The following is a 23,933-nucleotide window of genomic DNA, read 5'->3' as shown; positions in this document are numbered from 1 at the left end:
AGCCAACAGGATCTGCTGATGCTGAGGGAGAAGGGGGTAGGAATTTAAGATGGCTCCAGGTTTTTGCCTGAGGGTATGGATGTATGGTGGTACACCTCCTAATGAGATGGGGAAGAAAGGAAGCAAAACAGATCCTGAAGGGGCACATGAAACATGATGCGGTACCCTTCCACACCACCAAAACGGGGAAAAAATATGTAAAGGATGACAAAGCCAACCAAGATTGGGGATGATGAAGAGCAGCTTGAAGTAGAATAGTTTTTGGACACCTTTTTGGTATTAATTGCCAAAATCAAATATTCATAAATCCCAGGAACTCTTCATTCTTCTGCTCCCCCCAAGTCTCTTCGTCCTGAGACCAGAGAGTGGTCCGGTGCTGGGGGAGCACAGGGTGGGAGGAAAGAGGCTGTCACCAATCCCCTTTTGCCAGAGCGACACCAGGAAAGAGTGTGACTGTGGCCCGCTGCATTCCTGTGGGGTACAGAACAGGTCCAGGCCCCGATGATCCTAGCCTGGCTTCGATGCTTAAATCACCCCGGTCCAGCTTCAGTGCTCTTCTTCCCTGAGCGCGGGCACTTGCGGGGGCGCCCCCCACCTCCGCCCAGTGGCCCACGGCGCGCTGAGCGCCTGCAGTTCCGGACCTGCGGCGCTCGCCGCTGCCTCTGCACCGGGGGATCCGCCGGCAGCTTGCAGCCGGGCTCTGGCGGCGGAGCTCCCACCTCCCCGACCCGGCCTGGCCCCCAGCTCTCACCGTTACCTGCGCCGTGGACTGTTGAGAGGTCAAAGTCAACACAAAGATTCCGAGCTTCCTGGTGAGAGAACCTTTTTTTAAAATCATGTTTGTTACTCTGATCAAAGGTTACTCATACAATACAGGATGGTTTTACAGTTTCAATGTTTTATTTCACATAGTTATACAGTCTGAATGATTAGCTCACAATCCAGGACAGTTTTGTTGTTCAAAACGATGTCAGTGTTGTAGGGCAAAAGATCTCACGAGCAAAAAAAAAAAAAAAAAACATTTCATTTAACAAAATCAAGAACAATGTGCTGCTGTACCACACACGCTACAAAGTGGCTCCAAGCAAGTCACTCCCCCACCTCTCACAGCGAAGGGGACCAAGAGCTAAAAACACCCAGAAAACTCAAACGGCACCCTGTAACACACTGTAACGTAAAGGCCAAGCTTGTAAATTATTAATCCACGATGCTCCAAAGCGAGCGAATTAAACACAAGGCTAAAATCTGGTGACTATTCTCACTTGCTCTTCTTTGTGGGACTGGGACAGTCCCTTCTCACTCCTTTACTTCCTGGGTCAGAGGGTGTTTTACAATGTTACGTCTAATCACATCAATGTCTCGAGACAGGAGTTCCATTAAGCTTTCAACAGTTGTTGGTGCGTAAGAATCCAGGAAGAAACACCCTCCTCTGCTGTGCGGCTGGCTGTGGGCGGGGACCCTTTAAGGAAGTGCATGCTCGGGGATTTCCAAGATGCTCACTGACGCCCCTCTGCCCGCCAGGGCTTCCGTTGTCCGCTTCCCAGCAGCAGCGGTCTCGGGCGGCGCACTTGGCTCTGACGATCAAAGCCAGCCCGCAGCGGTGCACGCCCCGACGCACCTCGCGCGGCCCGGGACCGCGCCGGCTCCCGGGAAGCTGGGAGGCGCGGGCCGCCGAGTTGCCCGGCCGAGCGGCGAGAGCTGCTGCGGCCGAGCGAGCACTGGCTCCGAGGGTCTGGCAGCTGCGCGGACTGCACGCCACGCCCCTTTCTTAAGGGGGCCGCGGCCCCTGGACAGCCCGGCTCCCCACTTGGACCCCCGGGACTGCGGGACCCACGGCGCTAGCGCTGGGATAGCGCAGTGGGCTCGGCAGGGAGCGGCCCACCTCTGGTGAGAGAACTTGTTCTTTCCATTCCCGACAGACTGCTGTCAACACAGGCCGCCGCGGATCCCAGTGTATTTAAAGTCACTTTATGAAACTGACCTTGTCCCTTCCTCATTTTATGATTTTGCTAGTAGTATTAAAATAAATGACAATAAGAGCTAAAAATATGGGGAAAAGGACAGAGGAAACTTGTGCAAAAGGCAGGATGAACTATCAAAGGATATCAGTGTGTGTGTTAAATTTTTATATATTTGTGTTCTTCTAAATGTAACAAAGGGGCCCAGCTTAAAAGAATCCTCCTACGAAAGGAAACTAACTTATGTAGCTGATTGTAGGATATAATAATTAATAAATGTGTATTTTAGTTAAGATCCTATTGCAACTTATATACATATATGAATATGATATTAAAATTAATGAAAGGAAAAATAAAAAGGGCAAATAATCACAAATTGTTTTTGATTAAACTTCTACATTTGTGGATAATTGTTGATTTACATGCAGTTGTAAGAATTAATGCACAGAGGTCATGTTTACTCCTTACGCAGTTTTCCCCAATGGAAACATCTGCAACATAGTGCAACATCACAGCCAGGATATGCTGATGGAGTCAAGATACAGAACATTTCCCATCCTTCATGCTGCCCTTTTATGGCCCCATCCAGTGTCCTCTCACCCTCACTGTCTCCTTTCTCTCTGGCAATCACTCATTTGTTCTCCATTCCTATAACTTTGTCATTTCAGGAATGTTGTACAAATGGAATCACAGAGTATGTTGTTAACTTTGGGGACTGGCCTTTTCATTCAGCGTCATGCTCTTAAGATCCATCTACACTGTTGCATGCATCAGTAGCTCCTTTTGCTGGCAAGAGAGGTGGATAATAAATACTGACATAAATTTCAAACTGATTTTCACTAAATACAATTAGTAAATGAAAGTAAAGAACACATATCTTGATTTATATACAATCATATCAAAAAGAAATGACCCAAAGACTAGTCTTATGATAGTAGTTGTTGCTCTGGGATCAGGGTTATATGTCCTCTATTGATGAAATAAACCCACAGGAGAATAAGACACGTTCAGACAGAAAAAAATCTGAAGTGTTAACAAAGGAAACTAAGTAAAGCCTGCTTATTCAGCCTTCATTAGGAACAACTTGCAAATTTTAAATATTTGTACTGGTTCCTTTCGGAAAACCCACAGCCTAGTCTAGCCCCAGCCTGTGTGTAGTTGAGAGTTACAGGTGACAACCTAGGAGAGCGTGGGGTCCAGTATGACTTCCGATTTATAGTTCAGTGCAATTTTGTCATCAGCACTAAAGTAAACAACTCAGTCTGTTTGTTGTTGACAAAAAGCATGACAGATACAAAAAGTAGTACATTATTTCAAGTTTTTGTCATTCGAGACAAATTTGAGTACCAAATCAAGTAAGTCACATTATTATATATTCTGAAACTGACCACCGTGAACTCAGCTGTTGAGTGACTTTTGATAGAGTTTTTTCCTTTTGAAAGAAAACCAGTGTAAATAAGTATTTTATTTGAACATAGCATTAATATCTTCATACACTTTTAGAACTTTGGGCTATATTCATTTCCTGTATAGTTTTCTGTTTATCACTATTGCTGGGGTGCTTTTGCCTCTTATTTACTTAGCTGATGAAGATCAGAGTCACTCGGTTGTTGGTGAGTCCATTCCTGAGAGCTAAGTCCTGCCTCTGGAAGTGGAGCCTGAATGCAGGAGGACAGGGCTGTGCATTAGGGAGTGGTGTTATCATCTCATAGTAAGAAAGCAGCATCATTGGGTTATACACATGCCCTTGCATTTTCTGGAGAAAAAAAATCATAATGTCAAACAGCAGTATTAACTGGAAAAAAAAATGTATAGAAAGGAAGACCTTCTCACAACTTCCTTGTTCCTGTAGCTGGGGAATTAGTCTTAACACAGCTCTCAAAACTTTGGCCAGTTGATTTAGAAGAGCGAGCACTCCCACACAGATACTGCACATTAATTGGTCTTCCATAGAAACGTGTGCCAATTAGCAGAACTTTGGCACATGACTCAGATGCTAGGTGTTCAAAACACACAAATGCAAAACTTCTGCTTTTCTTCTCTGTCTTTGCATATAGTAATTTTGGTTAATGGTGCAGCCTGTCAGAAACTGGAGTAACAGATCATAAAGAAGTTCTTCCTGCCCTAGGGCCTCTAAACCGTCCACCAGCATTGTCCTGTCCTCTTCCGGAACTGGGAACAAGGTGTAGGTGCTGGGATTCTGCCCCATGTCCCTGTTTGTTGCTCCACCCAGGACAGGGCGGAGTATCATGATTAGGTTGTTTTTCTTTTCTTGTTTCCCCCAGAAACTGCCAAGCTTGTTTTGCAGAGCGGCTGGCTGTACCATTTCACATTCCCGACAGCTGTGCATGAGTAATCCAGTTTCTTGGTAAGCTGCGTGTGTGTGTGTGTATTGTGGATGTGTGTGTTTTTTTTTTTAAATTGTATGATGTATGAATTAAGGAATTAAAACTATTGATCAAAGGGAGAATCTAAGGTATAGTTGGGGAGAAAACATTCAAAATTAGCTGGTAGAAATGGACTTTAATTACCAATGGTTAATATTTTAATAACCATTCAGGGCAGGTTGACATAGAAGAGAGGAAACGTGGAAGACTGTGAAAAGGCACAGAGCAATGAGAAAATAGAGAATATGGACTGACTGATATTCTTTTAGCAAATTAGTAGCTCAGAACAAGTGGGCATAGGAGCAGAGAGAATTAAAGACCTGGGTCAGAGCTGTACTGGACATTGCCCTCAAATAGGGCCATCGTCTTGTGGTGTGAAGCAGTAATGACAGCAAAAATCATTCAGCACATATTGTCACCTTTATTCAGATGAGGGAAACTGTGGTACTGAGAGGGTGCATCACTTTACCCATAGTCACCCAGCTGGGAAGTGATTCAAACCCAGGCATTCTGGCTTCAGGGTCCATGCCATTAAGCATTACTCAGTGCCGTCATGAGTCTCATAACTAACGTAGGAAAAATTCATGCCATGTAGGTTACCTGGAATTCGATGCAGAACCATACAGAATTTAGTTGTGTCCATTTGGAGGAAAGTTCTAGAGTGGATCTGTATTATAGTAATAAAAGAATCATGTGCTAAAGAGAAAGAATGTGATATGAATATAAGAGTCAACTTAGGTCTTAAAGGCTAAAAAATGGCCAGCTTCTATTGCTCTGTTACTTCTCCTGGCCATTTGGACATTGTTCAGTTGCAATCACATGATTCCACCTGGCCTGTGTTACCTGGCTTCTAAGACTGCTTGAAAGAAAACCCCAGATATCCGAGTTGTCCGGCTAGGATAAAACAAATACTCCCTCTCCTAGTGCTAAGAGAGCAGAACCTTCTGGCCAGGTGCTGCTCTTCCCGAAAGCAAACCAAAACGAGAAGTCAAGGGTGATTGGAGGAGCCACAGGCCTTGGAAAGAAGAAAGCAGATGGCATCCAGGGGAGTGGAAGACTTTACCTAGACAGACCTGTAAGTAGTTACGTATCTTAGGCCTTAAACGTGCTTTTTTATATCCTTGCCCATTGGAAATGAAGACAATGAATAATTGGTGAATTATTGTGACGCTCTTGTGAATGAAAACAGGGTTACTCGGCAGATCTGACAAGCTCGGGGCTACCTGGCAGGCCTGACAAACTCAATAACCACACAGGATATTCTGGTCATGAAAATTCCTGAGGAGGTTATAATGGGAAGTCATGTCCTAAGGCTTATATGATAGATTCATCTTTATGTTGAACAAGCCCTGTTCATAGTTTTTGTGCAACTAGGATAATATACTTAGAATGGCCGAATGATCTGATCTCTTCTCCAGACCTCCAGAGATAAACACCTGGTACTGGGTCCAGACTACCCTACATTCCTTGCTGTTATCCTTTACCTGCATACCTCTGTGCGTTCTGTATGTTAAATGTTAAGTCTCCTGCACCCGCCAATGTAAAACAAGTATGCACCTCTTCATTGTTACTTTTGATTCAGTGCTAGAGAAGTTCCTACTGCTGAGTAGGAACAGCATCCTCTTTAATCTGTCACCAATAGATTTCATGTAACCTTCCTTCCATCTAGCCCTTTGATTTTAATATATAAAATAAACTACAAAACTGCTGCTCCTTGGAGCCTTTTCTCAATTCTGAGATTTTGATTGTGGGTCTGGCCCTCAGTCCTGACTCAAATTAACTCTTTGAACCTTTCTTTAGGTTTGAACTTTCTTTTGTCATCAGCCTCATATTGTGTGATAAAACAATAAATGTACCACAGCTTGACACTTTTGTATTTTTAACCTATCTTTCCATTTTTCCCCTCTGTAGTACCTGAGGTATCAGCTTTGTTTTTTACCCTACCCTTTCAAGTGTTTGTTTCTATAACTGCCAGCATGTGTGACTTTGATCCAGCTCCTTTGGACTTATTTCTGTTGTCCTAAAAGTAAGGTGGTCATCCTTACTTTACCAAAATCTTTGAATCCAGCTGTCTTAATCCATTTGGGCCGCTATAACAGATACTGTGGACTGGGTGTCTTATAAGCAACAGAAATTTATTTTTCACATTTCTTGAGACTGGGAAGTCCAAGATCAAGGTGCCAGCAGACTCAGTGTCTGGCAAGGGCGTGCTTCCTAGTTCAGAGACAGCATCTTCTTATTGTGTTCTCACAAAGCAGACAAGGCAAGGAAGTTCCCTTAGGACTCTTTTTATACAAGCAGGAATCCCATATTCGAGGGCTGCACACTCATGACGTAAACACCTTTCAAAGGCCCCACCTCCTAATACCATCACACTAAGGATTGGGTTTCAACATATGAGTCTGGGGTATGGGGGGACATATAAGCCTGTAGTCTATAGCACCAACCAAGGGAATTTTTAAAAGTTCGTTTTGATGAATGCAACGAGCTTTTGGCAGAGTTGGATCAGAACTAAAGTTAATGATCTGCAAGCGAAATCATCGAGAGAGCTGGTTACTGTTTTACTTTTAAAGAAGTGGAAGCCCTCAGAGTGGAAGAGTGCTGCCAGGTCAAAGGACTTTTGCAGCTCAGTGCCCCACACCCCCCAACTTCTGAGAGCAGAAAGCAGAGTATAGTTTGAACCACATGAAATTGCTGATGCTGTAGGTCAAAATCAGCTGGCTACTGGCAACTTCCTGTGACACAACCCTTTCCAGCCAGTGGGGCATGACATGTCATTACTCAGATTTTCTCTGGGTTTTAGTTGCCTTCTCTGTCTGAAGAGTTGAATACCCATCCAAGTCCAGAGCCTCACCTGGGTGGGACCTGGGACCAAAAGTTGGTTAAAGTTCAGGCTGGTTCCGCTCAAGCTGACATTTCCTTCCAAAAAGGCAGATTCAGACAATCTGCTGAAGACACATGAAAGTCTCCACTGGGGGCAGGGCCAGACATATTGTTTTTTACCACTATGTATATTTTTGGATATAGTACTATTCTTCTTTTTCCTATTTTCTGGTATATAGTTATACAAAGAATAGCTTGAAAAGAAGAACCTGTTTTTCTTGCTTCATATTTTGTTGTGTCATCCTTGCTGCCTATGAGGAAATGCTGTCAATGAATGTGCATGTTATTTCCGACTCTTCACTTCTCAGCTCACTTGATACCATTTCATTTCTGGGAGGGAGGCCAGACGAGGACGTCCTTCAGGCTGTGGCAGAGCCCAGGGCGTCTCCTCACCATCCTGAGTTCCTCGGTGTCTTTGTCATGTCTTCATCACGTGGTTGACGTGCATCTGCTGTGTCCTGCTTGGCGAGATCCAGGAGTTGGTGCCCAGGTACCCTGTCCCCCATTTCATCCCCAGCACCCCAAAAGACTAGATTTCTTAACTTGAATAAGAGCTTTTCTGAGGGCCTAACAATGAAATCACACTGAGCAGTCAGGATTATTACATTACTATGCTGTCACCCATTTCTGTTAATGATTGTCATCCCATCCCAATCTTACGAAGAATGTTCATGTGTCTTTGACTCTCAGAATAACCTTGTGAAGGAGATATAGCAGGTATGTTGTAATGATTTTTCACATGAGAGTCAGTTTAGTTACATTTTCTTTCTGTTGATTAAAGAGTGCAATTTTACTACATTTGAATTTTATTTTCCTAAAATTTTACCTCAAATTTTATCAGTCGTACATGCTGTACAACCTTTATAATAGTTTTTGATTGTATTCACTTAATGACAATATTTTTTCCCTCAAAAGTGGTTGGATATAATATTCATAGGATTATTAGAGAAGAGCTCAATAGCTGGCAGCCATATGTTACATAAATATACCATCCTTTATAAATGCTCCATGAATATTACTTGCATTTTCAGAAATCTCTAGACCTTGGCCATGACCACTTCCTCCTTTCAAACCTCGGTGGCAGTTTTTGCCCTGGTCACCCTGCATGTCAGTGCCCTGGATACATTTATAGCTGCAGTGTACGAACACGCGGTCATATTGCCAGAGGAAACAAAAACACCTGTTTCTCAGGACAATGCCTTGCTTCTTATGAACAAGAATATAGATATTCTGGAGAAAGCGATTAAGCAGGCAGCCGAGCAGGTATTCTTTTATTTCTACTAATCATAATTTATGGTAGGGACATGAGATCTGGTGGGGATTGAAGTGTTGCGTTGTCTGTGTTACACACGGAGAGATCATTTGGATTTGACTTGTTTTGGACAGGGTGCTGAAATTATTGTGACACCAGAAGACGCACTTTATGGATGGAATTTTACGAGGGAAACCATTTTCCCTTACCTGGAGGATATCCCGGACCCTCGGGTGGACTGGATTCCATGTCGAGACCCCCACAGGTATTTTCTCTATCCACGTTGTTTGTGCAAAAGTGCTATAATTCTCTAAAATGTGCATGTTCACCACAGCAAAATGATAAGTCTTGAATTATCATGTATATGGTATATGTTACTGTTATATTTATCTTGGCATTTGCTAAATTTAAATAATTGCACTTAGATACCATTGAACAATTATTTATGATTTATATCTTTGTTAAATTTGGAGAAAATATGTAAAAGGATTAGAGACTAAGGGGAATGAGATGAGGAGCCGGCAAGTAGGAAAGTGTGGGGGCCAATAAACAAGGCGAAGGGTTTCCAGGAGGAGGGTGTGATTAACTGTGGCAATGGCTGCGGACAAATGGGATGAGATCAAGTAAGATGGGGGTCTTCATTGGCAGTGACAAAAGTTGTCTATTGGGATCATGAAAGAGAAAGCTGATTCGAGTGCTTCAAAAGAGGATGGGGAGAGGACAAGCTGGGAACCACCAGGTGGACAGTTTTTTCTAGGAGCTTTGCTGTGAGAGGGAGCTGAGAAATGGAGCAAGATTTAGAGAGGCATTTGGGTTCAAGAGAAGTTTTTATTTCATTTTTTTCTAAATGAAAGGTACTAGAGCATATTTGCATGCTGATGGAATGATCCTAGAGAGGAGACACCCAGTGAAGCAGGAGAGTGAATAATGAATTGCCTGAGCAATAAATATGAAGTAGAAAAAATTCATCAAGTTTGAGTATAATTTGTGGCTTTTAAAATATGCTCTTTTTCATACATAGTTTTTATACTAACTTCATTTACACTTAGGCTCTTGCCGTTATTTTTTTTAATTAAGTTTTTTAATTACCACTGACATCCAATGTTACATTAGTTTCAGGTGTACAGTGTCGTGGTTCGACATTTATATGACTTAGGAAGTGACACCTCTGATAAGTCTAGTACCCACCTAGCACCATACCACAGTTATTACAGGGTTATTGACTATATCCCCTATGCTCTCCTCTACATCCTTGTGGCTGTTTCATAACTGCCAATTTGTGTTTCTTAATTCCTTCCCCTTTTTCACCCCACCACCCTGCCTCGCACCTGGCAACCATCAGTTTGTTCTCTGGTCTAGGAGTTTGTTATTGTTTACGTACAAAATGACTAAAATATATTTTAAAGTTGAACTGCCTTTTTAATTGAGATATAATTGACAATATTGTGTAAGTTTAAGGTGTATAATGTGCTAACTTAATACATTTATATATTGCAATATGATAACCGCCATAGCTGTCGTTAACCCCTCTATTATGTCCTATAACGATCATTTCTATTTTGTGGTCAGAACAATTAAGATCTAGTCTCTAAGCAACTCGCAGGTTTATAGTATAATATTGTCGGCAACAATCACCATGCAGTACATTAAATCTTTAGGAATTATTTATCTACCTGTTGCAAGTTTGCATCCTTAAATAACATATTCCCAATTCCCCCACCCCCCCAGCCCCTGGTAACCACTATTCTACTCTGTTTTTCTGAGTTCAGCCTTTTTAGATGTTACATATGAATGACATTATACAGTATTTATCTTTCTCTGTCTGACTTGTTGAAATGTCTTAATTAAAATGTGGTTTAGGTTTGGTCACACACCAGTACAAGTGAGACTCAGCTGCCTGGCCAAGAACAACTCTATCTATGTTTTGGCAAATATTGGAGACAAAAAGCCATGTGACTCTAAGGACCCCTCCTGTCCTCCTAATGGCTGTTACCAGTACAATACCAATGTGGTCTACGACAAAAAGGGACAACTGGTGGCACGGTACCATAAGGTGAGAGGGGTGGGCGTGTAAAACGGCACCTGCGGTGAATGCTGTGTGTAGCATCTGGAGCCTCGTTCCCTATGTATGATGGCATTAGAGATTTTCTTTTAAGGCAAGCACTAAAGAAAATCACATTTGAGAAAAACACTAATCTGGAAAAAAATAGATAAAGACGTATTAGAAAGATGTTGCAATAGTCTAGAATTGAAATAAATCTTCTGTCCATAAAAAATAATTTTCATATTAACTCAAAGGATACCAAGGTGGCTGTAATCTAGATTCCAGTTAATACTGACATGATACAAGGATGTTTCCAGATTGTATGAGTGGGTTTCACAGAAGTTAATTTCCCTGTTTTCTGTCAAATTACAAAAATGATCTTTTTCTTTATTTTCTATGCCAGTTCATTTAATTACCCTCTTATGGATTTAAAGTCAGATCAGACAAGTTTTACTTTAAACTCTGAATTGAAAGAACAAAATAAACTTAGGCCATCATTTTTTACCGAGTTGGGCAGGGAGAGAGATTCCGGACTTTTAAGTGGATGTGAGATATGTGTGTCAGTGTGTGTGCCCCCTTCCTCCCCAGATTGTCTTTGAGCACTTTCAGGTGTAGCCTCTGAGTCTTCTGAGTGGGGAAATAATCTGCTGGAAGTCCCAGTTAAAATTCGAGTATTAGTCAAGTGGAGTGGTATTAACCCAATTGTTTTCAAATGTTTTTTTTATCATGTACTGCTATAGAAAAAAGTTTTAACTTGAGTTGTCAATATATGTCTAATTATTTTTGTATTTATAAATAAAAACCGTAACTTTCAAACAGTTTTCCTCATGATTTTGTGGGTTTTGACAACTTCTTTTCATTAGTAATTAAGCTTGCAAGTCTCCTAAAAAATGTGTCTCATGTTAGAAATACAAATATCAGCTCTTTCATTTTTTTTCTATCTAGACTTTGCATTAGTAGTATTATTTTTAACACACTTACTTTGCAAGAGTCACTTTAAGTGATTCTGCCATTCTGTAAGTGTTTATTTGGCTCAACTGGTAGTACAGTTGATCAATCCATTCACCTGGGCCCAAGTAAAGTTCAGGACCACGCAGTGCCCTGAATGTGGACGCGTGAGGGAGGAACCTCTGGTTACTCTAAACCTAGGGGGCTCTCACTGTCCCCTCAGAGTACTTTGAAGACCATTCGTGACCCACGAACTCTAACATGTAGACCTAACGTACCTTTGTCAATCAATTTAAAAAATACTAGTAAAGGTTGATTTCTTTTTCATTTTTTGATAGAAAATAATTGTAGAAAGAAACTTTAATGGTCTTGCTCCTAACTCTCTTCATTCTCTACTTTGCAGACCATTTTATTAAACCGTTGACTCTAATTATTGTATTAGTCTAGGATAGGTTTTTAAGTTTATTTGGAAGGAATCAGGGAAGAGAGACAGAGAGAGAGAGAGAGACAGAGAGAGAGATTGAGAGACTACATTTTATGTTTTCCTTGGACTTCCACTTCCAATTACCAGATTAATTCATTCCCTACAGAGTCACTGTTGTTGACCATAGCCAAATCTATTACTCATTTTGGAGGGTTTTTACAAGTTATCTCCTCAGTAAAGAAGGTTTTCTTGGTTTGATCTTGTGCATTTGTTACAGTACCACCTCTATGCTGAGCCTCAGTTCGATGTGCCTGAGAAGCCGGAGCTGGTGACTTTCAACACCACCTTTGGGAGGTTTGGCATTTTCACATGCTTCGATATCCTCTTCCACGATCCTGCCATAACCCTGGTGAAGGATTTCCATGTGGACACCATACTGTTTCCCACAGCTTGGATGAATGTCTTGCCCCTTTTAACAGCTATTGAATTCCATTCAGCTTGGGCAATGGGAATGAGAGTCAATCTTCTTGCGGCCAATACACATCATGCCCGCCTAAAAATGACAGGTAATTTATGACCAGATGAGGCTTGCAGATAATACATGTAAATGCAGAGAAACTAATGCTCAGATATGAGCTCTCATAACTTTTTGCTTCTCTCTTGGGACTAACCACTATATTTGCCCACTTTTCACATGAAAGGAAAGCCTAGTGACGGATTTTAACAGCTGTGCTTATGTTACGACCTGTATGTGTATTAATTCCTTTATCCTCACAACAGCTCTGAGGGATGAGCATCCCCGTCCCACTCTGACAAATTGCAACACTGGGACACAGGGAATGCAAGGCCCTTGCCAAAGCTCCCAGCTAGTGAGTGGCAAAGCCTGGAACTAAACAAGATTTGCTCAATCATGGGCAAAGGGCAGAGGCATGTATTATTGATGTGTTGTTTACTTTCAAAGTAAAACGTGGCTTAAAACAACAAACATTTGTTATCTCACTTTTTGTATTGGTTACAACTTGGGACTAGGTTAGCTGGGTGATCCTGACTCAGACTGTCTCCTCAGGATACATCAAGTTGTTAGCCAGGTTAGCAGTCACATGTAGTCCCCAGCAGAGCTGTCTCACACAGCTATATTGGCAGGTATCTTAGTTTCTCAGGGGCTATGGGTGGGAGACCTTCATTTCTTGCTCCTTGGGCCTCTCCGTAAGGCTGTGCACTATGTCGTCAGGACATGGCAGCTTACTTCTTCCAGATGGAGCGAGAGAGAGAGAGAGAGAGAGAGAGAGAGAGAGAGAGAGAAAGAAAGTGCTGCATTGCTGTTTATGACTAGTCACACGCCGTCACTTCTACAGTCTCCCATTCTTTGGAAGTGAGTCCCAAAGTCCAGCCTGCACTGAAAGGGAAAGGAATTAGATCTACGCATTGGAGAGAAGAGTGTAGAAAAATTGGGGGCAATTTTAAAACACCACTGTAGCGGGGAAACAGGAGAGAATTGGAGAGAATTGTGTATTAACCTTTCCCTACCTTTCATGAACTCCCGAGTACAAAGATTTTTATATTTGATTTAATTTTCCATGATGCTCACAAGCATTCTCATTATATTCAAAGTTTATTTGACATGAGACATCAAACACCCATTCAGTTCCTTCAGGAGAGAATCGAAGTGCCTGGGTGTTCAGAGTGACTAGAGGCCAGTGCACTGTCTGATTGTGATGGACACAGGGACGAGCGCATGCTCAGTTCTGGGGGGGAAACCGGCAATGTTGGTTTAAAAGACTCGCTTTCTATTCACAGGCAGTGGTATTTATGCTCCACACTCTCCCAAAGCATACCATTATGACATGGAAACAAATCTGGGAAGGATCCTTCTTTCAGAATTGGACTCGCATCCTCGAAGCTCCCCTGCCTTCCCCGTGGCCGTGAACTGGAGCGACTATGCCACAACCACCAAACCGTTCCCAGTACAGAAAAGCACTTTCCGGGCGTTTATTTCCCGGGATGCATTCAACTTCACAGAACTTTCCGCAAGCGCAGGCAACCTTACAGTCTGTCAAAAAGATCTCTGCTGTCATTTAAGCTACAGAATGTTAAGAAAAGAAGAGAATGAAGTATACGCTCTAGGAGCTTTCTCAGGACTTCACGGCCGCAGGAGAAGAGAGTACTGGCAGGTAACCTCAGCTCCAGCGAAAGGGAGTGTTTGGGTATCAGTAAATTATAGGGTTCCTTTTCGTTTGTGTCCCAAAGGGCTGAGTTCTTTTTCTCTGCGTGACTCCACACTTTGCCAGTATTACACACACAAGTGCACATACACATTAGGAGTGATCATACGATATTTGCAATAGGAGTTAAGTATAATCTGATTGCTTGCTTTAAGCACACTTTTAAAAAGTATTAACCTAAAACTCAAAAAAAAAAAAAAAAGAAAAAAAGTATTAACCTTACCAGGATGATTTTGTATTTGACTAATGAACTAGTTTACATATTATAGTGTAACTCAATAAAGCTTTCTTATGTAGTTTTGCTAATGTATCTGAATCTAAAGTCTTGCTTTGACTTTTAAAACCAACAATGAGTAGGGATAACACTTTTTTCTTAGTTTCTCTTGTAATCAGATGTCCTGTCCATTTTAGTCCCTCCCAATGACAAATATTTAAAATTCAAGCTTTTCATATAGTGTTGGCTATGCATTTGTATCTTCTTATTACACTTTGTGCCCCACTGCCCTCTCTTTAAGAAAGGGTATGGAAAAACAGCAATGGTCAAAATTCTAACCATCCCTTTAGCTTTAGTACTATGGCTGCCAAAAGACCTCTCCTCTATTGGGCCGACTAATCAATCATCTGGCACGCGAAACTAAGAGTTTAAGACTAATTCTAAACTGGCTTCTTTCTTTCAACCCACTTGTTACCCAGAAAGTGGGGTGAGTTCCCAAATCATTTGCCATTTCCAATAAAGCTGCTAATAATAAAAAACATGTCCCAAATCCCTGTATCAGATAGAGAAAATATTTGCTTTGTTATTTATAAACTGAGTCAACTGTTCTAGTACAAGTAACTGAGATGTAAGGTATTGCACTTTATCTACATCTGTTCTACACAGGTATGCACGATGCTAAAATGCAAAACGACTAATGTGACAACTTGTGGACGACCAGTAGAAACTGCTTTGACGAGATTTAATATATTCTCTCTAAGTGGCACATTTGGAACAGAGTATGTTTTTCCCGAAGTGCTGCTTACTAAAATCCACCTGTCACCTGGAAAATTTGAGGTAGGAGGATTTTAAGTGTATGTTTATTTTATCTGTTCTCCAAAATCAAGTAAAATAGGTTATGGCTGCTGTCTCGCTTAACTTTTACTGTATAGCAAACTTTCTCATACCTTAATGGCTTTAGATAATATCATTTTTTAACTCTTTCTTTCTGGCTGAGAATGTGAACTGAGTGCATCTAGGCTGTTTTTCTGGTTTGCCACAGGCTTAGCTGATCTTGGCTAGGCTCATTCATGCATCTGTCACTAGCTGGTGTATTGGGCTGGTTCTGGTGGCCTTGTCTTAGACTGGTGGGATGATTGGGGCCACTCTCTCCCTGTGGTCTCCCCTCTTCCAGCAAGCTCAGGCTTGAAGGAGCCCAAGAGCATCAAGAGGGAAAGCCACAATAAGCAAGTTTTTCTCAAGTCTCTGCTTGCACCTTGTTTGTGAATGTCTCACCGACCAAAGCAAGTCACGTGACCAATGTAGTTTCAAGGGTTAGAGAAATAAATGACACAATCTCTCAGGGAGCTGTAAAATCACATTGCAAAGGGACATGGATAAAGGAAGAAGGAATATTTTGGCCATTTTTACAATAACAGGTAATTCTAAAGCGATGACACTTTGTTGGAATAACATGATAATATACCTAAAACCTATGAGCTCAAGGCATCTTTGAAAAATATTTATTTTTAGATTTTTGATTTCCTATTGTCACATGTGGAAGCAAATGGAAAATCAGATATTTATTTTACAAATTATAGTGGCTATAACTAATTAATTTACAGATTAAGTTGGTCTCAAATTAGAATTAAGACTCTGTAGGTTTATGTCTGTTAGTACATGGCACACACACACACATCAACTAGACCAGCTTGAACCCTAATGTCTTCTCTGAATTGTGGCAAACAGGGGAGGGGGTTCAGGACCTAGGGTAAAGTCATTGCATTTTCTATAAAAGAAAAATAGGATCTATGTTAGTTCATCTAAGGCATTAAGCAAGAAATACTTTATCATTGCTGATTGCTGATGGTCATGTCTGCCTATATTACCAGATTGGGATATATCATATTGATAAAAATATTTAATTCTGTGAAACCAAAGTTTAACATGTAGTGCAGCATTCAGGCTAAGAGACCCAGAGAACAGGAGACCAGGTTAGGTAGAATATCCTGAACAAATTGTGGCTGGAATAAAAGCATAAATGCCAACTCCAGAAAGTCATGACCAGGGTTGAAGTGAGGGCTCTAGAACTGAAATCTAGTAGTCCACAGGTGGTTAGGCTGGTACCAATAAGTGCAGATGAGTTGAGAATGTCTGGAGCCACTTCAGGAAGTGAGAGGAAGGAGAGCAGGATTCGTACAGATCGGGGGCCGGTAATGTCGGTACCCTGCATCTCCAAAGCCCTGCTCTCTGAAGTGAGCACACAGTCTAATCTTCTGGGTAGTACTTTGGCATCTCCCCCATGTCATGTACTCATAGAAATGTAACTCCTTCAGGAATTATCCTAGAGTGAGACTGAGCATTTATGTCAAAAAGCACCTCATTTATGGGAGAAAGATGAGGATTTCTCAGGTTTTCCAGACCAGGGTAAAACTCCAGATTCAGAAATGCCGTTTTACTCTATCTTAACCACACAGTGTTTGAAGAAGTTGGATGGTGGTAGTTGATAAGGAGTCAGAGAGCAGGAAGAAATTTGGACATAGCTACCTTCTTTCTTTGTTTTATTTATTTATTTATTTTTTATCCCAGATGGTTTCAGGTAGCTGGAAGCAACAGAGAATGATACAGAAGAGTAAATGGTTAAGTGCTTGATGGTGTAATATTTGTAGTTCTCAGCTCAATAATTCTCAGAATTTGTCATTCTGTCTTCCACATCTGGGCACTGGGCCCTCATTTTTGCATGGAAGGAAGGAGGGAAGGGAGAGGCTGCACCTATCCTTTAAATTAGCCACTTTATGGTATACTTATCATTTAGATCACGTCTCGTCTACTCCAGCTTATTCATTGAAAGATGAAATACGATACAGTGTCACACCAAAAAGATATAAAAGACGCACTTGCCTGTTAGTAGGCAGGGTTTTTGGTATCACATTGTCTTGGAGGAAGCTCCATGACCTTCAGTTCACAAGTGTTGATTCTCTATCACGTCCCTTTCCCTGAAGTTCATCACATTCTAAGGAATAAACACTACCTCACAAGAAGGAAAACTGAGAGAACCAATGACTGTTGTCTCAAGAAAGCTATCCATTGGCAGGTCCTCTCAAACTCTGAAGCTAAAGGTCAGAAGTTTGTTTTGTGAGGACAGGATTAAAACCAAAAGGGTTGGGTCTTCATGGAACAGCTTTTCATAACACCAGGAAAGCCTGAGGCAATGTCCTTCTCCCCTGTGGGGCTGGTGATCTAAGACCCCATTGAATCCGGTGCCTACATTCCTCAAAAAGAGCCAGATAAAGAGAAACCAATTCTTGACTTTTTAGGTTATTCTTTCACTAGACATGTTTTAGGTCATGGCCCTTCTTTTAACATGTTGTTTTTAGAGAAACCAGATGACAGGTTTTTACTAGTCATGCCGGCCATGTCTTCTGGATTTCTTCCCAGTTTTCTGGACTCAGCATTCTTCATCAGAAAATATTTACACATTATCTTACAGGATCACTTCTGCAGAGATTTCAACACATTTACCGAGTGTCTTCCCCTTCCTCAAGGTTACTGACCATAACCACAAATGCGGGAAACATCTTGCTATGATGTCTTAGGCAACTCCGGCATGTTGTCAGATATCTGATCTCTGCAACTGACTAGTGATGCGTCCTTGTGCAAGTCAGTGAACCTCTGCATTTTCTACCTGTGAAGACTGAATATCTTCCTCATGGATTTGATGAGGGCCAGTGTGATAATGCGTGTGAAAGTACCTTGCGAACAGTAAAGCATTATACAAATATCAGGGTGTATTTTAAGTACTTAGTACTAAATGTTTATCTGGTGAACCAAGGTCATTAACAACTGGAAGGAAAGGCTTGCCAGAAATAGGCCATGTGTGTTGCATATCATGTAAATATAGATAAATGTGCACGTGGGCTGGAGGCGTAAGAGGCCAGGTTCCTTTTCAGGTCCAATAAATCAGAATCTTGTAAAGGGACCTGTACTTTTTCAGAGTCCCACCGGTGATTTGATACATAAGAACTAGTGGCTTAAGGGATTAATCAAAAAGGTCGAATGATATTTTATAAACACTGCTTAAGCGGCCAGTAAATTGTATAGCACATTTAAGAAAAATGTCTAGCAAGAAACCAGTAAAAATGCTAAGTTCTAGCTAGAACCTGAGAGACAATCACAAATCCAGAACAATTAATCCCAAGAAGCTCAAAATCGACAAAATGTTACTGTATTGATAAAAAGTCACTGAAATGTAAAGTATCTGTGTTTAACTTGTTTTCAACTTTCACTGACCTATAATTTAAAATATAATCCTGATATTTTAGCTTAGTTCCTTTAATGAACAATTTAATAAACAAGGAACAGGTTGACAATGAATACAACAGGCAATAAACAGTGAGCATTTAATATTTTATTTTGTTTACTTAATTACCAACAGGTTGTGTGTCTGAAAACTTGTTACTGATATACGTCTTCATAGGCACATGAGGGCCACAGAGATTGTCGTCTAGGACATTTAGTCATTTTCGTCTAGTTCAGAAGTATCTGGTTTCTCAGTTTCTGAGTTCATCCCCATCTAACATGTCCTTGTCACAACTGATGGATTCGTTTTCTTTTATTCTCGTTCTATCCATTGTCTGTCTATTTGTGTTTCTTTTTATTCTGACCCCATTCGTTTGGACACATGACTTCCATACAGAGAGAGACCTCCGGGACTTCTGGATATATCTGGTCATTCCTGGCTTTTACCAGCTGAGCCCCATCTTTCTCTTTGACCATATGGCTTATTCTCCTCCTCACCAGTCTTCAGCTGTAGCCACTGGTGTGCTGTGAATGTTAACAACTCACTCTATGAAGAGGAAAATAAAAAGCCCTGATTTGTGGCATTTGCCAATTTTCGTGGCAGACATATTCCCACCATGATCAATTTCAAGAATGACCTGTTTAACAGCCAGCTGTCAAAGTCGCTGGAATTTCCACCCTCTGTTCTGTGACCTTACACACTCACACCGGTTTCAGCACGTCACTGGTTCTAACCAACTGGAGTGAGAAAACTCATAGTCTAGACCTGCCACCCACGTGTGGCCCAGATGAGACTGCTGCTTGGATTTCCACTTCCCACGGTGTCTTTTGTTACCAGCCCCAGGGAGAAATTCCTTTAACTGCTCCTTCTCGAGGCGGGTTGTCCCACTTGGGGAAGCAGATCAGTCCAGCTGTCCCTTCTCTGACCACCTAAGCACTTTTCTGTTTCCCTCTCTAATACATAATATACTGATTTCTCAGTTTCACCTTTAACTTTCAAGCTTCTTGAGGGAAAGGTGTGATTTTACTCCACTAGCTCGTGATTATCTTGCATTTAATTGGACTCAAGAAATGTTTGCTGCTGATGATTTTTTGACTTTTCATTAAGGCTTACCTCTTGTTGCTTGCATTGAGGTTCTGGGGATCCCCAAGATAGAAATTGAGATGAGACCCCAGAAGAATTTCCAGGCAAATTTTATTAAGCTTATGCTTAAGCACAAGGGAGGCAAAACAGAGGAAAGGAAGGTCCTTTGAATTTACTCAGGGGCTGGCTCTGCTTGGCTGCTTTTATAAGGTGGGATCAAAGCGAGCTTGTATGAAAAGGTGGGCTTTTTGAAAAAGGTGGGCTGGTGGAATTTCCCATGTCAGGGTCATGTCTTGCTTTTCCATCTCTGTTGCCTGGTAACAGTGTTCACACCTGTGCTTTGGGGATAAGAGGGTGGTGTAGCTCACCACATCCAAACTTGATCAACTGTGTATGTGGGTCAATAGTCTCAAGGAAGCAAACAGTTAGAAAGAAGGAAAAATCAGCTACTTCTGCATTTTTGAGTAGGGAATGGAAGGGTCATGACATTGTTCTGGTCAGCTTGGCCCAGAACAATGGCCACCTGGTCTTAACTTGGCTTCCTGGCCACCCAGTATTTTTCTATTCCTGGGTCCAACACTCTCATATCTCAATTTGATTGTTGAAACTCAAATAACGAGTCCTCTAGAATGACTCTAGTCTTCATTACACATGAAATAGCTGTTCCGGGGCCCTGCCCAGGTAGCTCAGTTGTTTAGAGTGTCGTCCTGGTAAGCCAGGGTTGTGCAATCCCTTATCAGGACACGCACGGGAATTGATATCTCTCTTTTTCTCTCCGCCCCCACCACCCTCCCCCCACTCCTTCCCTTCATCTCCCCCTTCCTCCCTCCCTGCCTCTCTATCTAAAATCAATACACATGTCCTTGGGTGAGGATAAAAAATAAACTTAAAAAAAAAAATAGCTGTCTCTTCCTTGTCCTGCCTGTTCCCAGCTCCCCAACACCCCATCAAACTGGAATGTCTTGATCAACCATGAATCTAGGATTATTTCAAAAATATTATTCTGCTTGTAATGCATGTCTTAATCAAGCTGACTATACTTTTCCCACTGTTTCTTTAGGTACTAAAAGATGGGCGCTTGGTAAACAAGAATGGAACGTCTGAGCCTATTCTAACAGTGTCACTCTTCGGGAGGTGGTACACTAAGGACTCACATTCCATCTCAGGAGGGATCAGCAATTTGGAAACAGCTAACCTGTTAATATCCACTTTACTAATGATCACAACTTTGCAGATATTGTGATGGTATGGGACATCTCTTTATCACAATTTATTTGTGCAGTATATATTTTGCTAAATGTGTTTATCAGCTTTCCAACTTACTAAGAAATTCTGAAGGGCCATCTCTGCAGCATAGACCAATGGTTTCTAAATATGTATTTTTCTCATCTTGAATTATTTTGAACTATTACGGTAAATTTGCCCCCTGAATGCTCAGGTCAGATGAATGAGTGTCAAATCTTTATCCTTATTTGCTCTGTGACCTTGTGTGTGCTTGTGTGCATGAGAGGCAGAGTGCAGAGCTCCAGGGCCATTGTAAACATAGCTGTGGCCTTTTAAGAGAAGAGGAATGATGAAAATTGAGACTGAATTCTATTTGACATTTAAGACAATTTGAATTAATCTGCTTTTCTGTGCTTATGATTAGAGGGAAATGCACTTCCCAATTAGATGGTAATGTTGAAGTTTATATTCACAGTGAAAGTTGTTCTGAGATGTTCTAGAAGAGATGACAGATAGTGCAGGTTTGTATCAAAGGAGACCGGGCTCAGGGCATTCATAGTCCTGAACTACCTCACCTGAAGGCTGCGGTATAATTTAATGAGCCCAAATCCCATAACGCAAAGACCATGACTGTGAATAGCAACACTGTTTTCAATAGTGGCTAGCCTGTACTTCTCAAAATGTATATATCTCATTCTACCTGAAATACAGTGTATTTGTTATTGATCATTTAATGCAAATATTCTTAAAATTAAAGAAATAAATGTTCAGATTTTTTCAGATTTAATATCTTCAAAATTATTTTGTCTAATGTTTTCACTTTGAAATATCACCATTGAGACATTTATGTTTTGTTTTTATATGTTGTTGTATGTTACTCCTTATAGATTCGATTTGTCTATTCTATTACAATGCAGTAGGAAAGGAGGACTATTTTTCTAAGGAAGCGGTTAATATTAAGAGAAAGGGAATGGAAGTTAAACCACATTTTTGCCTTTAATTTTGAAGAGGGGTTTCTGTGCTGCTTGTGTTCAACACGGAGGCATCAGAGACAGTCGTTTTGAAGTGGTGGTGAATGTACATGTTTGTACATAGTCCAAACACACAACCATCACAACTGCGTTCTTGTATCTTCTCACCAAACATGGAGAATTTCAGATTTGCAAGGTCTGCTTAACATCTGAAGTTAGACATTATGCAGTGGCATCGTTGTGTGGATTGTGACACCTGAGCAATGACGTTTCACTTCAAAAAGTTAAGCTGGAAGTTAGCAGCTGACCCTAAACCCTTCATTGTAGGCCTTCATTCTCTCAGGAATAAAAGGCCAAAAAGATCAAGGGAATCAGAACTATTCTCATAAACTTTTATAGTTTCTTGAGGTGAATGTCAATTATTGGTCTTTGCCAGGCCTCCCTTTTCCCCTCTTAAAAAAAAAAATTATTTTTAGAGGGAGGGGAAGGGAAGGAGAGAGAAAGGGAGAGAAACATCAAAGTGGGATGCCTCTCCTGCTCCCCATACTGGGGACATGGCCTGCAACCCAGGCATGTGCCCTGACTGGGAATCGAACCAGTGACCCTTTGGTTTACAGGCCAGTGCCCAATCCACTGAGCCACACAGGCCAGGGCTCCCCTCTCCCCTTTTTATTAAAGGGAACTCCCCCATGTATTTGGGGTTGGAGATCATTCCTCTTAGCTCCAGAGTGTGTCCAAGCTTTACCAGTCATGGACTAGACTTGCAAGGCCAGAGATTTATGCAGTGCTGAGTGCATGTTTGAAGCCACGTTGGTGAGAATCTTCCCTAGAACTTTTGATGATAGAAAAATTAAAAAAGAAGTCCTCTCTTCTGCAATCAAAGACACAAGAACCATGTAAATCTGGAGCCCCCAGAAGCTATCTTCACTAATGTGGAGAGCAGGACCAATAAAATGGCTTTGGTCTTGTCAAGGTAGCATAAAGTATATAAAATAAAATGGAGTCACTCATGTCAACCAAGATGGCTGCCAGTCATCCAGGACACTTTGACTCAAGAGGGAAACTACCTAAGTCAGAGCAGACACATCTGGCAAAGAGACACACCTAACATATCTGCACACATGATCAGAACAGCCAGGTCTGCAGAATGGGACCACCCATAGACAGGCCCCAGGGAAAGTTCCCCAATTGCCATCAAGGGTGCCAAGTAGAATAGCCTTGTACCACTCACAGATAGGCTCCTGGGAAAATTCCTCACTTGCCATCAAAGGTTCCAAGACACTTATCAAAAAACCCAGAAAGGTGGAGTACACCTCTTTCAAGGTATACCTCAGGCAGGCTCCAGACCACTGCTGAGACAGCTGAACTCCACACACCAGAGTGCTGCTCCACGCCATGCTGATCTCCCTTGGCATCAGCTGCTGCAGGCTCTGCCCTGCTGGACTGAGGACTCCGTCTGCTCTGCTGCCCCCCTGGCTCTGGCAATCCTTCCTTGCAAGACACTGATGACTCTCTTGCCCACTGTGCTTTCTCCCGGACCTGCAGACTGAGACTCTGGGACTTGGGTTCATTATTCCCCATTGATTGCTGTGTGTTTGTGTTGTATTTGTCATAGATTGTGAGAGTGTGAGTAGGATATTAATGTATGTTGATGTTCTACTTTGAGTGAACCTGCATTCAATAAAAGCTGAATGAATAGTGTAGTTACTATGTGTGACTCTTGTCTATTCCTGGGTACCAGGCTTCTCAGCAGGCCGCCAGCCAAGCAGTTGCCCAGCTGACTTATAGGAAAGACTATAATGTGAACATATGCTCATGACAACTGCAGACTGAAAAGAGTGTTTCTAAGGATGAAGACCAAGAAGAGCTGAGCCAGAGAACTGTGAAGACATAAGTCAAGCACCTGAATTCAGATTTTTACCTAACCAGTATTTCACCAGAATGTCCAGTTATGTTGGCCAAAGAGTTTCTTTTCTTTTCTTTTTTTGCTCAAAGTGTTTTGAGTTGGATTACCATCGCTTGGACAAATGCACTTCCTTGTTTT

At 41.6% G+C, this 23,933-nt stretch overlaps 1 protein-coding gene and 1 pseudogene across 12 annotated transcripts; one reads left to right on the top strand and one right to left on the bottom strand.

Moving 5' to 3' along the window:
- The first annotated feature begins 1,528 nt into the window (after positions 1-1,528).
- VNN2 (vanin 2) lies at positions 1,529-23,592 on the top strand. 12 transcript variants are annotated; one of them, XM_045188792.3, is made up of 11 exons: positions 1,529-1,887; positions 4,244-4,326; positions 5,298-5,420; positions 7,570-7,718; positions 8,260-8,491; positions 8,615-8,745; positions 10,341-10,533; positions 12,174-12,462; positions 13,694-14,067; positions 14,999-15,169; positions 20,755-23,592. In XM_045188792.3, the coding sequence occupies exons 5-11, from the start codon at positions 8,279-8,281 to the stop codon at positions 20,935-20,937; spliced, it is 1,554 nt and encodes a 517-aa protein (XP_045044727.2). In that variant the 5' UTR covers positions 1,529-1,887; positions 4,244-4,326; positions 5,298-5,420; positions 7,570-7,718; positions 8,260-8,278; the 3' UTR covers positions 20,938-23,592. The 12 variants fall into 12 exon arrangements, with proteins under 12 accessions (XP_045044727.2, XP_045044729.2, XP_045044722.2 ...); XM_045188794.3 differs by having other exon boundaries at positions 7,566-7,718; XM_045188787.3 differs by having other exon boundaries at positions 7,537-7,718.
- LOC128779507 (splicing regulator RBM11 pseudogene) lies at positions 2,666-4,167 on the bottom strand (annotated as a pseudogene).
- Positions 23,593-23,933: the final 341 nt, after the last annotated feature.

Source organism: Desmodus rotundus, chromosome 11 (genome assembly GCF_022682495.2).
Source record: "Desmodus rotundus isolate HL8 chromosome 11, HLdesRot8A.1, whole genome shotgun sequence".
Classification (NCBI taxonomy): Eukaryota; Metazoa; Chordata; class Mammalia; order Chiroptera; family Phyllostomidae; genus Desmodus; species Desmodus rotundus.
This window is presented reverse-complemented; position numbering and strand designations above follow the sequence as displayed.